The 13,643-nt window shown below is 51.7% G+C and overlaps 4 protein-coding genes across 4 annotated transcripts; 3 read left to right on the forward strand and 1 right to left on the reverse strand.

Moving 5' to 3' along the window:
- The first annotated feature begins 26 nt into the window (after positions 1 to 26).
- Positions 27 to 2,617, forward strand: BZA70DRAFT_187511 (uncharacterized protein). The gene is made up of 2 exons (XM_064910001.1): positions 27 to 429; positions 486 to 2,617. The coding sequence occupies exons 1-2, from the start codon at positions 91 to 93 to the stop codon at positions 2,517 to 2,519; spliced, it is 2,373 nt and encodes a 790-aa protein (XP_064767926.1). The 5' UTR covers positions 27 to 90; the 3' UTR covers positions 2,520 to 2,617.
- An 837-nt stretch (positions 2,618 to 3,454) lies between these two features.
- Positions 3,455 to 4,148, forward strand: BZA70DRAFT_280264 (uncharacterized protein). The gene has a single exon (XM_064912921.1). The coding sequence runs from the start codon at positions 3,524 to 3,526 to the stop codon at positions 3,905 to 3,907; it is 384 nt and encodes a 127-aa protein (XP_064767927.1). The 5' UTR covers positions 3,455 to 3,523; the 3' UTR covers positions 3,908 to 4,148.
- Positions 4,149 to 5,332: 1,184 nt separating this feature from the next.
- Positions 5,333 to 8,060, reverse strand: BZA70DRAFT_239081 (fungal-specific transcription factor domain-containing protein; the record flags this gene model as incomplete). Its single annotated transcript, XM_064910464.1, has 3 exons — positions 5,333 to 7,317; positions 7,510 to 7,706; positions 7,774 to 8,060. 3 exons carry the CDS (start codon positions 8,058 to 8,060, stop codon positions 5,333 to 5,335), a joined length of 2,469 nt encoding a protein of 822 aa, XP_064767928.1.
- Positions 8,061 to 9,796: 1,736 nt separating this feature from the next.
- BZA70DRAFT_290210 (uncharacterized protein) lies at positions 9,797 to 11,761 on the forward strand (the record flags this gene model as incomplete). The annotated part of the gene is made up of 2 exons (XM_064914192.1): positions 9,797 to 11,310; positions 11,515 to 11,761. 2 exons carry the CDS (start codon positions 9,797 to 9,799, stop codon positions 11,759 to 11,761), a joined length of 1,761 nt encoding a protein of 586 aa, XP_064767929.1.
- Between the last annotated feature and the right edge of the window lie 1,882 nt (positions 11,762 to 13,643).

Here is a 13,643-nt window from a genome sequence, read left to right on the forward strand (position 1 = left end):
CGCACGACGGTTGTGCTCTGGAAACTCTTCAGTATTTGTATTTGTTCCTGATATTCAGATCAGATGTATTTACATTGTCTATAAACAGAGATGCCAGACACTTCGCTCTCCTCGGCTGCCCTGTCGACGAAGCTGGACATATACCTCATCTCCGAATCCGACATCGCGTACGAACAAGACGTTCTTCGCTATCCACACACTCTCGGTCCATGGCTCAAGTACATCGAGCACAAGTCCGAGTCTGCGATCCACGAGCGCGTCTTTGTGCTCGAACGGGCCTCTCGCGATCTCGGACGGTCTTATAAAGTCTGGAAATTGTATCTCGATCTGCGGATGCAGCATCTGCAGGGCATCAATCCGGCAAAGTACGAAGACGAGTACCGCAAGGTGAACGAGTGTTTTGAGCGAGCGCTCATGATGCTGAGTACCGTATGTGATCTTCTCACCTCTATTTTATTTAGCACCCGCTAACATATGTGGTTTAGATGCCCCGGCTCTGGCTCGACTACCTCCACTTCCTCATGAAACAATGCTGCATAACAGAAACCCGCCGCGCATTCGACCGCGCCCTGCGCGCCCTACCAATAACCCAGCACGACCGCATCTGGCCGTTATACCTCGAGTTTGCCCGGTCAGTCAAAGGGCCGACCGCGATCAAGATCTACGAGCGGTATCTGCAGTACCGGCCACAGGATCGCGAGGATTTTATCGAGCTCCTGGTCGAGCTGGATTACCACGCCGAGGCGGCAGAGCAGTACCTGCGACTGCTGAACGCACCGAAATTTGTGTCAAAGAATGGCAAGAGTCAGTTTCAGATCTGGACAGAGCTTACCGATCTGCTTGTTCACTTTGCACGAAACATAAAAGAACACTATCGGCGGTCGCCGTCGAGCCGTCAGATCGACACCGAGAAAATCATCAGGTCCGGGATCGAGAAGTTTTCCGATCAGCGCGGGAAGCTGTGGGTCAATTTGGCAATGTACAAGATTGCGCTGGGGGACTATGAAGGAGCGCGGGATGTGTTTGACGAGGGAATCACGACGGTGATGACGGTTCGCGACTTTGTGCTCGTGTTTGACGCGTACGTCGAGTTTGAAGAGTCGGTTATTTCGCAGCTGATGGAGCTCGCGGGGTCGGACAAGGCGAGCGAGCAAGTCGACGCCGAGCTTGATGTGCGGATGATGATGTTTGAGCATTTGATGGACCGGCGGCCGTTTCTGGTGAACGACGTGATGCTACGGCAGAATCCGAATAATGTGCTGGAGTGGGAGAAGCGGGTTGGGCTGTGGGGCAACAATGCCAAGCAAGTTGTGGAGACGTACACGGACGCGATTGCGACGATAAATCCAAAGAAAGCAGCAGTGGGACAGCTGTATCAGCTGTTTGCAAACTATGCAAAGTATTATGAAAAGGCGGGGGATTTACGGCAGGCGCGGATTGTGTTTGAGCGGGGTTTGAATGTGCCGTTCAAGTCTGCGAACGAGCTCGCGGATCTGTATATCGAGTACGCGGAAATGCTGCTGCGGGCGGAGGAGTTTGACAGTGCGGTGGCGCTGATTGCAAAGGCGACGAAGGGCCCGAAGCGGTCGACGGTTGATTTCTTTGACGAGTCGATTGCGCCGCAGCAGAGGCTTCACAAGAGCATGAAGCTGTGGTCGTTTTACGTCGATCTGGTTGAGAGCGTGGGTACGGTCGACGATACACGGGCGGTGTATGATCGCATATTCGAGCTCAAGATCGCGACGCCGCTGACGGTGGTGAACTACGCCAACTTTTTGGAGGAAAACAAGTACTTTGAGGAATCGTTTAAGATTTACGAGCGTGGCGTGGAGCAGTTTGGATATCCGGTTGCGTTTGAGCTGTGGAACTTGTACCTGACCAAGGCGATGAAGCGCAAGCTGAACGTGGAGCGGCTGCGAGATTTATTCGAGCAGGCGCTGGAGAACTGTCCGCCGGAGTTTGCAAAGGCGCTGTTTTTGCTGTACGGCGAGTTGGAAGAGACGCGCGGGCTGGCGAAGAACGCGATGGTGGTTTACGAGCGCGCGACGAGCCGCGTGGCGGAGAAGGACCGCGCGGAGATGTATCGGTTTTATATCAAGAAGACGGCGACAATATACGGATTACCAGCTACGCGGCCGATCTACGAGCGCGCGATCGAAGTGCTGCCGGATGGGGAGTGTCGGCTGCTGTGCGAGGACTTTGCGGATATGGAGCGTAAGCTGGGAGAGATTGAGCGGGCGCGCGGGGTGTATGTGCACGGCAGCCAGTTTGCGGATCCGCGATTGCATCCAAAGTACTGGGAGAAGTGGCATGAGTTTGAGGTGATGAACGGAGACGAGGAGACGTTTAAGGAGATGCTGCGGATCAAGCGGGCGGTGACGGCGCAGTATAATACGGACATCAATTTCATTGCCGCGCAGACGGTCGCGCGCAAGCCGGAGGGGGAGATTGCAGAGGTGAAGGCTGCGTCGCCGCCGGGAGATGATCCGATGGAGCAGTTGGCGTATGTCGAGGAGTGATTGAGATCTGTTATAGTCAAGACGATCTGATGGAATAGTTGGCGTATGCCGAGGAGCGATATGTAAGATAGTGTATATTTATAAAAAGATCTATTAAATTTCATCAACTATATTCAATCAACTAGGATTATATGTAAGGCATTGTATATTTCTAGGTAGGTCTATATATTCATTCAACTAGCGATCGTACAAAACACTAAACACCAAGATGTGACAAGAAGAAATTAGTTCGACTTGCTTCCGAAACGCGAGTCAATCTGCTCCGCGATCTTAGTCGAGATCTTGTCATCACGCGAGTCGTCGGCCTTGATGCCGAACTGCTTCTCGACCATGTCGATGCCCTTGTCGACGTACTGCTTAGTCTTGGAGGCAGCAGCAGAGGCGGTCTCGCCGGCGGCAGAGGCGGTGTTGGAGGCGGCGGTGCCGGCGGAAGAGGCGCCGGACTGGGCGGAGGAGTTAGCGCTCTGGAGGGCGTCTTCGGCCTTGGAGGCGAGGTTGTTGAGGAAGGACATTGTTGTGATGTAGTTGAGGTAGATAGAGAGAGGGAGTGGGGATGGGGAAGAGAGAGGAGGAGGAGGAGGAGGGAAATATATAAGTGACCCTGATTTGCGAACAGAGCCGTGCCTCTGACAGGGGTGGCGCTAACCTAGTTGGGAATTACTCTATTGAGATACGCAATCACACCGATCTGGGCGTTTTCTGTTCAACGCTGTATGCTGATAGTGAGAGTTGTAGTTACATAAGTAGTAATATATAATAGAATATAATGACTACTGTTCATTCAATTAATTGCTACAGAAATAGCACTTCACTGTAGGAAAGAGGGACGGATTGATGAGTGCTTCTACGCTTCTAGAAGGGACGCCGCACGTGGGTGTGAGCCGTGCGGCAACTGCGCGTGCGGCAATGTTATTCGGCATACGAGATGTAGTAAATAAGATATGAAGTAAAGATCAATTGAATATGTACATATGTTTGTGGTTTATAATAGAACTGTCATGTAAATGCAGTGTCTAGTTTTCTGTAACAAAATGGCAACAACAAAGTGTGAAGAAAGACTACTTCTTCGAGCCCGAGATCTGGGACGAAATAGCGCTGGTGATCTTTGCATCGCGGTCCTTCTCGGCCTGGGTCTCGTTCTTCTGGTCCATTCCGAGCTGCTGCTCGATCGCGTCGACGCCCTTGCGGATGTACTTGTCCTGGCCGCTGCCGGAGCTGGCTCCCGAGGTGCTCTTTTGCTCTGCGCTGGACTGGCTGTTGCTGTTGCCGCCGAGGTTCTTGAGAAGGTCTGCCATTGCTGTTGTATAATAGAAATTGTAGATAGAGTTGATGTTAGGATACAGGAGGTATGTGGATACGACAAGGTGCAGGAAGAGGGTCTTTTATAGAAGTCCAGGTCGAAGATCGCTACCCCATCAAGCCCCAGAAGAACAGCAGTGACGAGGTGACGACAGCTCAATCACAATAGCCAATTTCTGAATTTATTCCCTCTTTCAAGAAGTATCGAGCGATCATCTACAAATATAGAACCGTCGATGATCTCTTTGGGCGGTGGTCGCGGTAGTGGTCACTGGCGGGAGCTGAGTCTCGTCACATTGTGACTTATGATGTCATTTGGTTTTGTGAAACACTGCCCTTACCTTGTCCTCACCTTGTGCTATGGTTATGTAAGATGTTAGTCAGCACGCGATTGAACTGCCCCGTCGATCGGATCGGAATGCGCTGCGTGCCTTTGTAATAGCTTGAGCAGGAGACAGAGCCGTGGATTAGAGCAGAGAAATAGAGGTGATGGTTGAAAAAAGAATGGTCAAAAGGCGCACTCGCATTCTTAGTCGGCGAGGAAGAAGCAGACTAGAGGCGGGTACCGGAGTAGTGGCGGTACTGTACCTGTCTTCTTCACCGTTACTGCGCAGCTGAAGTAATGCTTCTCGCATTTAAAATTGCTGCTGCTTATTCTTCTTGCTGCTTAATATTATTGTAAAGTAAAGTAAACTGTTGTGCTGCTGCTGCTGCTGAATGCCCATCTTCGGGACAATTGAGCTCATTTTCACGGCAACTAAGCACCTCACCTCACTTCACTTCACCACCCCTCCACTGCTTTCACCACTGCTTTCAAGGTCTTTAATCCGGCTCGGATAAATTACTTCTTCTCCTCTTCCGCAGTGGCTGCGTCAAAGTTCGTTTTTGAAGAGGCTGAAATAAGCAGCCAACTTAAACTGCTCTTGGCTGCTCTTAGCTGCTTTTAGTGGCCTGCAAACTATCGGCTCCCCGCGTTAGCGCTACCGACTACAGCTCCCATCTGCCTCTTTTCCTCCTTTTCTTCTTCTTCTTCTTCTTCTTCTCTGTTTATTCATTCTGTGTTGTAGTAACCATTAACCATCTGCTTCTCTTCTTCTCTCCTCTCTTCTCTCCTTCTCTTCTCTATCCCCTCTTCTCTCCTCTCCATTGGCATTTCTAGCACCGCCCGCTCGGCCTGCGAACACAGCGTTCTGGCTCATGGTTTCCCATACCGCCGTTTCCTTATCCAACACTCTTCACTCTTATCATACCTCCACATCACATATCCTACCTCTTGTCTCCTCGTCTTCATCCTCACTCTCATCACTAGATCTGCATCCTGCTGCAGCATCGAAATATTTAAGAATATCTACAATCATCTATCAAAAACCACAGTTTGATGTGCCTCAAAACTTTACATTTCCTCACGTGTCCTCATGCCTCACCGTTGGCTCTATCTTATCCTGATTCATATCCCCATTAAGCTTTACAACGGTCTCTACTTTTTCTCACCCTTACATTTCTAATCTTTGTATTCAGACAAATGACTGCTGCTGCTGCTGCTCAAACGGCATATTCGTCCCCAAAAAATCCATCACCAGGGTATCGAAATTCTCCCAGCTCGTCAGATCCTCAATCAACTGGCTCGGATACATCCCCATCTCGCTATCCTCCACCTTCAGCATCTCCTCATGCGACATCACCTGCGTGCTCGCACTCCCTGATACTTGTGGATTCCGCGGATTGGGCTGCAGCCCAAGTAGCTCCGTAGAATGACTCTGCACCTCCATCTGCGGCCGACCCACCCCTATACCCCCAAAGGCCTCATTTTCATTCATTCCAACCCCTCTTCCATGCTCTTGCTGCTGCTCAATAATTTCATGCTGCTGCACCGCCTGCCCTTGCTGCGACTGTATCTGCTGCTGCTGCGGCGGCGGCGGCTCAGCTCCCGCCGGTGCGCTCCCCGATGCCTCCCGTTCTCGCACTGCCTCCACCCTCAACTCCTCCAAAATAATACTATACCTCTGCGCCAGCGAGTTCTCCTTCGCCGCACTCGAGATCTGTCTCTGACACTTTTGCGCGGCCTCAAGATACTCCTGCCAACTCTCTCCTCCTTCCGCCCGGCTTCGAATCGTATACACATAAAGCACCACTACCGAACAAAACGCCACGTACTGCGTAAACCACAGCGCCGAAAACACTTCCTGACTCTCAGACAAATCATCAATAATCGCTACCGCAATCATCGCCGCTGATAAACACTCCTGGATCCCCGCCTCGTGGTCCCCATCGTCCGCCTCCCGCTCCGCATACCCATACTTCCCCGGCGTCAGCGACGCAAAACTCGTCAGCAGAAACGGCCGGTTCACCAAAATAAGCGAGTGCGCGTACGCAAGCGACAGCATCCGACTCTGCCGTTGCAGCAACGTCATCAGCAGCGATGGCTGCACCCTCTTCGGATCAAGAAACGCCGGAAGCGTCGCATACCACGCCTTCAAATCACTCGTGTACTGCTTGCACAGTCCTATCTTCCGCGCATGGCTGATCCGGTGAATACTGTAGATATCTCTCAGAATCCCCGACAGCAGCCGTACAAGCTTCGCGTGCAACACCGGCGCAAGCATTATACAATTCACCGTCCTGTAGTTCTCCAGCCGTATCTCCTTCGCACTCAGATCCGCGTCGTTCACCAGCGACGGCAACTCCTGATCAATATCATTGTCGTGAAAAATGCTCGGCCGTCCCAAAACCGCACTCAAATATTTATCCAAACTGTACGCACTCCAAAACACCCGCTTCCGACTCTCCTGCTCAATATAATCGACGTTCACCGGACTCGCCAGCTGCTTCTGCCGCCGATGCAGCCCCAGCGCTTGAATCAGATGCGCGGTCGTCCCAAACAGACTTCGGCAGTGATTGATCCGCGAGCAACTCAACAGATAAAAGCACTGACATAACCGCGCCTGCACACTGCTTAGCCGCGGTCGTCCCGTCTCCATCTTCAATTGCCTCTCGGCCGCGTGGAAGTACAGCGAGCTGTTGTCGACGTAATTGCTACTCCCACTCGAATTGTTGCGCGTCGTCGCGGACGGATACTTCCTCGCCTGTGCCATCAACATTATCACAATCGCATTCCGCTCCCGCATCCCCTCCTTCATCTCAAGACTGTCAAACGATTCGTAGAATTCCTCAAACCACTCGTTCACCGTCGGCTGATGCAAAAATCGGTACGTAGGCATCGCGTACGAAAAATAAAAATCAATCATCTTCTTTGCTTCCGTCTTTGGCGGCAGAATAAAGCACCCAGAGTTGTAGTCCGGAAGCTCGGGATCGCCAAACGTTAGAATCGACGAACTCGTGTTGGGACAGTCCATATCGTGCAGCCGTCGCTGCACGCGATTCAAAAATGCAATCCCGGATGACGAACCCACGTACTGCCCTAGCACATCAGTCTGTGGCGGCTCGGGCGAGTTGCGTGTAGATGTCAATGTCGCTGTCGTCATTTGCTCGGCCGCCTCCTCTGTCAGCTGATTTTGCAGATTGCGAACATATTCCGGATCGTCCTGGTTAGCGGCTTCGTCGGCATTGCAAATAGTGCCGATCGAGAGCAATGACCTCTTTCTCTCGTGCTGTAGTTCTTGTTGTCGTTGTTGCTGCTGTTGGTAGAGATATGCTGATGTCGCGTTATCAGGAGACAGGGAAGATATCGGACTGGGAGTGCGTGGTCGGTCAGCAGATCGAGCAGCTTTTGCAACAGCGGCGTTCTTGTATGCAGCAGCTGGAATATCCAAACCGCTGGCCTCGGGCGCAGGTGGCCGGCCGCGGTGGTACTCTGCCGTGAACTCGCATGGGATCGCGAGACCAACGCATCGAAAGCACGGCATGTTGCCACTGCAGCGTGTCTTTTTTCTGTTTTGCAAAAAATCGGTAAGCTGTGTTGTAAAGAATTTTAAATCACTTAAAAGAGAATATGTACTGTTTGCAGTTGTCGCATGCACGACTGACACGCTGTCGCTCGCTTGCCTTTCGAGACCGCTTGACACCTTTCGGCGGCGGAACAGTAGCCGGAGAATAAGAGGAAGCCACAGAAGGCGAGTCGGGCGACTGCGAGCGCTTGAATGCTGAATGTGGGGTGGCGCCTGAGCGGTAGTGTTCCTGTGGAGAGGCACTGACAGAGACAGCGGCGGAGGAGGGTGGAGCAGGAGGCGGGGGAGGGGTAGAAAGGATGGACCGCAGCGCCTGCGCTTGCGAATTCGTCGCCATGCTGTTCTGCTGCTGTTGCTCTTGTTCTAGCTGTTGCTGCTGTTGCTGCCGTTGCAGATTGACGGCGGTGAACTGCGAGAGAGCAGTAGCGGCGGCATACTGATCAGCGTCGGCCGAGGAAGGAAAGCGGTTCATTGCGGATGCGATCGTTCGGAGAGCAACGTCAACTTCACGCAGTCGACTGGAAAACGACCGCTGCGCCGGGAAACGGAAGACTCATTTGCTGTGATTGTGGTGGGGTTTGTACCAATATAGGCAGCAGGAGTGGGAGAACGAAGAGGAATAAGAGCAGAGGATGAGCAGGAACAGTCGATCTGATCACATTCGATGATGGAAGATGTCTGATAGACAAAAGAAGACGCAAAAAGAAGAGGAGAAGAGCAGAAGTAGTCTTCAAGATGACGAACAGCGGGCCGGAAAAGCAGTCGGCTGCGGAGCAGAGCACCACGTGACCATGCACGTGATCATATCGGACAAGAGAGATAAGGTTTGCAGCGAGCGAGAACCTACACGGCCTTCTGCTGCACTGACAGATGGTCGACCGTCGGTGTGTTCTATCGGGCTTGGCGGATCGTTGCTGAGACCGGTGTTCTATTTCTGAGTAATTAACTGCGCTCTTGGAATCGGTAGAAATGGAAATAGAAGGCGATAAAGGAGAGCACTGGCGAGAATATGATGCAAGCTAGGCGACTGACTCGCGGAACTGGCGGCGTACAGAGAGAAGTACGGCAGCTTAGACCGCGACGACCAGGCCGCAAATGGAGAACTAAACATCGAAAAGGAGGCACGGAAAAAAGCCGATGTGCTAATCTCAGTCTGGGATTTGATAGCCGACAGCGATGGAACTTGTTCGTAGGGCAGCCTTCCGATTGCTAGTGAGCCAGCCGCTTGGGGCCTGTTCGCTAGTCGCGTACAGTGCGAAAATTCATCAGACTACGGATAATAGACGGAACGAACCTGACAGCTCTCTAGATCACAGCGCCCTAGTGCCGACCAGCCTGAGCTGAGCTATTTACTTGCGCTTTGGACGAAGAAAGGCACGAAGAAGCTGTGATTGAAATGAGCAGCGGGACAGCTACTGGAGCTGTGCACAATAGACAAATTGCTGTCTTCTGCAGGTCTGCTGCGTCGTCCGCAGCATCCGCTGCAGGCTATTAAAGCCTCTCCAGCTCCGCAGACAACCGCCCAGCGCGAACGGCAATCAGCGAGCAGGCGCGGCTGAGCACCGATGATTGCACCAAGCGCGGCACTGTTTATTAAATATGCAGACTGGGTGCAATATGCGTATATTCCCCCAATGCGAGTGCCCCAATGCGAGTGCCGAACAGAGTTCTGTCGGGCGCCATCAAATAGAGTTTGCATGTACCTGCTACCTGTGCGAGATCGTACCTTTCTCGTGGACTCTTCCCCAAGCCTTGGTCTCCATCTCTCTCTCCCTCTACACGGTCCTGGCTCCGTCGTCGCCTTGTCCCTCTCTGAATTTCGATCTGAGGCTGGCAAATTATTCCAGTTCTGTGGTAATTTCCTTCCGTACTCTCCTTAGCTTCTTTCTTGATGAATTTTAGACTCTCGTCTCTGCTCTCCTCCACCATGATGGGCCTCACTTGTCATCTGCTCGCATTTATTTATTTATTTATATACCTCTGCCGCCCTCCATTCCCGCCGGCTCCTCTCCTCCTTCCTTCTCTGTCTCTTTCTTCTCTCTTCGCAGGATGGCGGCCATACGCGTCTTCAACATGCGCACCCGCAACATCCGTCGTACCTTCTTCGCCCTCCTCACCGCCATAATTTGCATATACAGTCTCTCCATCTTCTTCAGCCCCTCTTCCGCATACACCACCGCACAAGAAAATGTGCAGGGCTACAGCAGCCAGCTTGCCGATCTAGCTGGCACGCACGGCGAACCCCTATACGCTGCCTACAGACGTCTGTTCTCTCTCGTTGCCGATCAAGACGACGAGGAACCGGTCCCCGCCGCCCCGTCAGCCGCTACTACATCAACAGTTGTCGCAGCCCAGCCTACAGAAGAGGACCTCGAGCGAAAGGCAAAGTGGGACAACTTCGTGGGCCAGTACAAGCGCAATCGCGAGCTGCTATTCGATCCCAACCCGCTCTCCAAGCTCGCCTACTGCTCCAGTTCTACCAAAACGCCTGGTAAGAGCGGCAACTTCCTCATCAACCTCGCAAACGAAGAAGGGAACATGGCCCGCATAGTCTTTCCCTTTGACGGGCGTCCGCACCGGTACAATCCAAACCTCCTACCCTACCCGCCTGGCTCGCGTCTGCCATACTTCGCCATGGCGCGCATCAGTCCCCGTCGCACGCTGTTCCATCATGAACTTGTCTTCTGCGATCTGAAGTGGAAAAGGACGCGTACAATCGGCCGTGCGACGTTGGAATGCGACGGGAAAGCAAAGACGATCAAGCTTGAGGATGAATGGCCTTCTCCTAAAGGCGCGTGCAAGGCCCATCCGTTCCTGCAGATTCGCCAGGGCCACTCCGATCCACGCGTGTTCTTTTCCCCTATCGGTGAACCGTTGATGATTGTTGGCACAAACGGCCGCCACAACTGTCTGCATCAATACATTATCGATTTGCGAGCACTCATCCCCAATCTTGGACACAAGATGCGGATCGACCATCTGCCTGTCCGATACAAAAAGTTGACCGAACTTACGCGTCCCGGCCTGGCAGAGATCGAGAAGAACTGGTTCGCGATGTACGACGATCGGAATATAGGATACATTCAGCACGACAGTCATCGCCGAACAGTCTCACTTTTGGATGCGGCCCCTGGCGCGACTGAAGACCAATCAAAGGTTTTCAATATTGCGAATCCGGAACCAAAGATTGTTCAAACGCTGATCAAAAAATATACCAGCAAGGACGCCGCAAACGATCTCCACCAAGCGACAAACTCCCTTCGCGTCACGCTCTGCGACTTCCCTTGCATCCCCACCATCCACAACACAGTCATTGTCGAGCTCTTGCACGTCAAGTATAAAAACTTCTATGAGCTTTTCTACCGCCGGTTTGCTGTCATCATGAACGCCACCGCGCCGTTTGATGTCATCGGACGCACGGGGCCTATTCACTACGCCGGCGTCGACGAACGGACGATGATTTACACCGTCTCAATGGCTTGGGATCATCAGAATCACCGGCCCCACGAGCCTTGGAACGAGCTAAAGCACGGCGGCCAGGATGCATGGAGGATTCTTGCCGAACGTGATCGCGTGAACGACGAAAAGTGGGAGATATTAAAGCAACAGAGAGAACTAGAGAAGCAGATGCAACAAGAGCAGCAAATTCAGCAAGCACAATCCGCTCTACCACAACAAGAGCAATCCTACACACCTATCTCCCAAGACGGAAACACAGCACAACTATCCAAAAGACAAGAGCCGCCAGAGATCAAAACCAGCACAGGCAGCACTTTACTGACAGCAACAAGAGCGGCGACGACGATGACGGCCGCAACTCCTACGATCAGCGGCAGCGGAACCACTACCGAAAACGCAGGACAAAATACCGCATCTGCACCTCCTCCGCTGAAGACAAACCCGCTAGTGAGCCCCTACTACCATGGCTGGCTAGATGATGTGCTGATGATCAATTTCGGCATCGACGACAGAGATTCAGGCACGATACACGTGAGCGCTAGGGAATTGCTGGATTGCATATTGGTATCCGAGGGTTAATGTATTTTTGATGTTCATAGTAATAATGTAGATGGGAATGATTGCATACTTTTTAGCTTAGCGAGAACGCATCTTTGGTTTGGAATTGGAGGAATGTAAATAAGTTGTTCCGGATCAGGCTATGATCTGCTATACACTCCTTCCGTGCTCCTCTCACCTCAGACAGCCCTGTCAAGATCCAGTCAATCTCACAGACAGGTGGCAGAGCTTGTTTAGTAAACTGACTCACAGAAATAAGAATCCGAGAATCTCACTGTCTGGTTCCCCGTTGGCAAAGCAGGAATTTCCGATGTCGGGAGATTATCGGAAGAGGAAACAGACAGAATTAGAGTTTGAAGATTGCCGCTTTTGTGCGATGCAAAGGAAACGAACGAGAGCGTAGAGCACGGCTGGGAATATTACCTTGAGAGAACAATAAATATGACAAATGTCAGAGGAAATGATGAAATATATCAGAAGATGTCTGGACCGTTACGATAGCGCGACGTGCCACTGGAACAGGCTGACTCCATGACAGGCGGTGGAGCTGCTGCCAGAGTGGTGAAGCGAATGGATTGAGCACGCGGGTATGGATAGCGAGCAAAGCAGACAGGTTGTATTAATCCTTATCCTATTTTGTCTCTTTTTGTCTTCTCTAATGTCTTCTTCCTTGCACTTCGTTCTCTTTCGTCGGTCGGTTCTGCACGATCTATGCGCGATATACCTGGCACGGAAAAGACGCAGAAAGCAGAGGATGCGAGGTGCTGCAGCATCGTGCATTACTCCCGGATGACCAAATATTTCGTAAAAAACTGAGCTCAGCTTGCGGCGTTTTGCTCCCTTTTCTCATCTCTATGTGCTCTGCATGATTTATTATACTTGCTGTGCTGTGCGGTACAAAATTATCAGACAGCATTTTACAGCATTCATGTTGGCGGAGTTTAAAAAGACAGCGAGAAGAAACTGAAGCTAACGGCTCGCGCGGTCATCTGCGTGCAGCTTTGCCTGTGTCTTGTTGTGACCCACTTGGTTTATGATCTGAAAGTGGATAACTTAATGGTGGTTTGAATGTCCGACGTTCAACACTGCATATGCTAATCACCAGACTGACTCTCGCTATTGCCATCTATTGGTTTCTTGTCTGGTTCTGTTGTGTGTTTTCTGTTCACAAAGAGTCGCAATAGTCTTCAGGTCTCTTTTGAGGATGAAAACCCCATCTTTGGTGGCTGCCTGGTCTGAGCTGAGCACCGGCGCAGCAGAACTCTAATTTCTTGCTTATTTCTCGTTTTTGATCTCTTTCGTATCGCCCACCTTGCGTTTCAGGCCTGGATCCTGCTCTTACCCAACTTCGCAGCTTCCTAGCACAGCGCGGAAAGAAGACCTTAAGAATACAATCCAGTGACTCGAGACCAGAGAGCGATATGCAAGGCAGTACTAGCTAGTTCAAAGCAGATGGTGAAATAGGAACCAAACTGAACGTCAATTAGGCACTACGGAGAAGGTTTGAGGAGCGACAGAGTAGCGCACGGCTTTGACGTATAACGTCAGAAAAGCCCGCAGCATCGTACGATTCTCGGCCGATGAAGAGAAGAAGAAGATAATTCAACGCAGTGTGGAAAAAAGCTGTCGGGGTTTCAATGCCTGCCTGCGCGCTCTGATCATGATCGTCGTCGGGGTCGTCCAGACCCTGTTACTCCTCCGATTCAGGGAGACTTTGCACAATCTAGACTGCCTCCTTTGTTAATGTTTACGTTTTTTGAAAATGCCGCGTGGTTCCGTGGCCTGGCTGAAAGGTCCAACTGGTGTCAAAATTCTCAGTCCTGACCAAGTCATGCTGCTGCTACAACATCAGCAGAAGCAAAGAGTCAGTGAGCAACCGTTGAGCTTGACCTCAGAGTGCCCA

Source organism: Myxozyma melibiosi, assembly GCF_037950935.1.
Source record: "Myxozyma melibiosi strain Phaff 52-87 chromosome Unknown BZA70scaffold_7, whole genome shotgun sequence".
NCBI classification, from domain to species: Eukaryota; Fungi; Ascomycota; class Lipomycetes; order Lipomycetales; family Lipomycetaceae; genus Myxozyma; species Myxozyma melibiosi.

Excerpts from the sequence above, each read along its gene's own strand:
- BZA70DRAFT_280264 (XM_064912921.1), top strand. The coding sequence starts at position 3,524 with ATGCAGTGTCTAGTTTTCTGTAACAAAATGGCAACAACAAAGTGTGAA.
- BZA70DRAFT_187511 (XM_064910001.1), top strand. The coding sequence starts at position 91 with ATGCCAGACACTTCGCTCTCCTCGGCTGCCCTGTCGACGAAGCTGGAC. Across the intron at positions 430-485 it reads CGCTCATGATGCTGAGTACC|ATGCCCCGGCTCTGGCTCGA; the intron begins GTATGTGATCTT and ends TATGTGGTTTAG.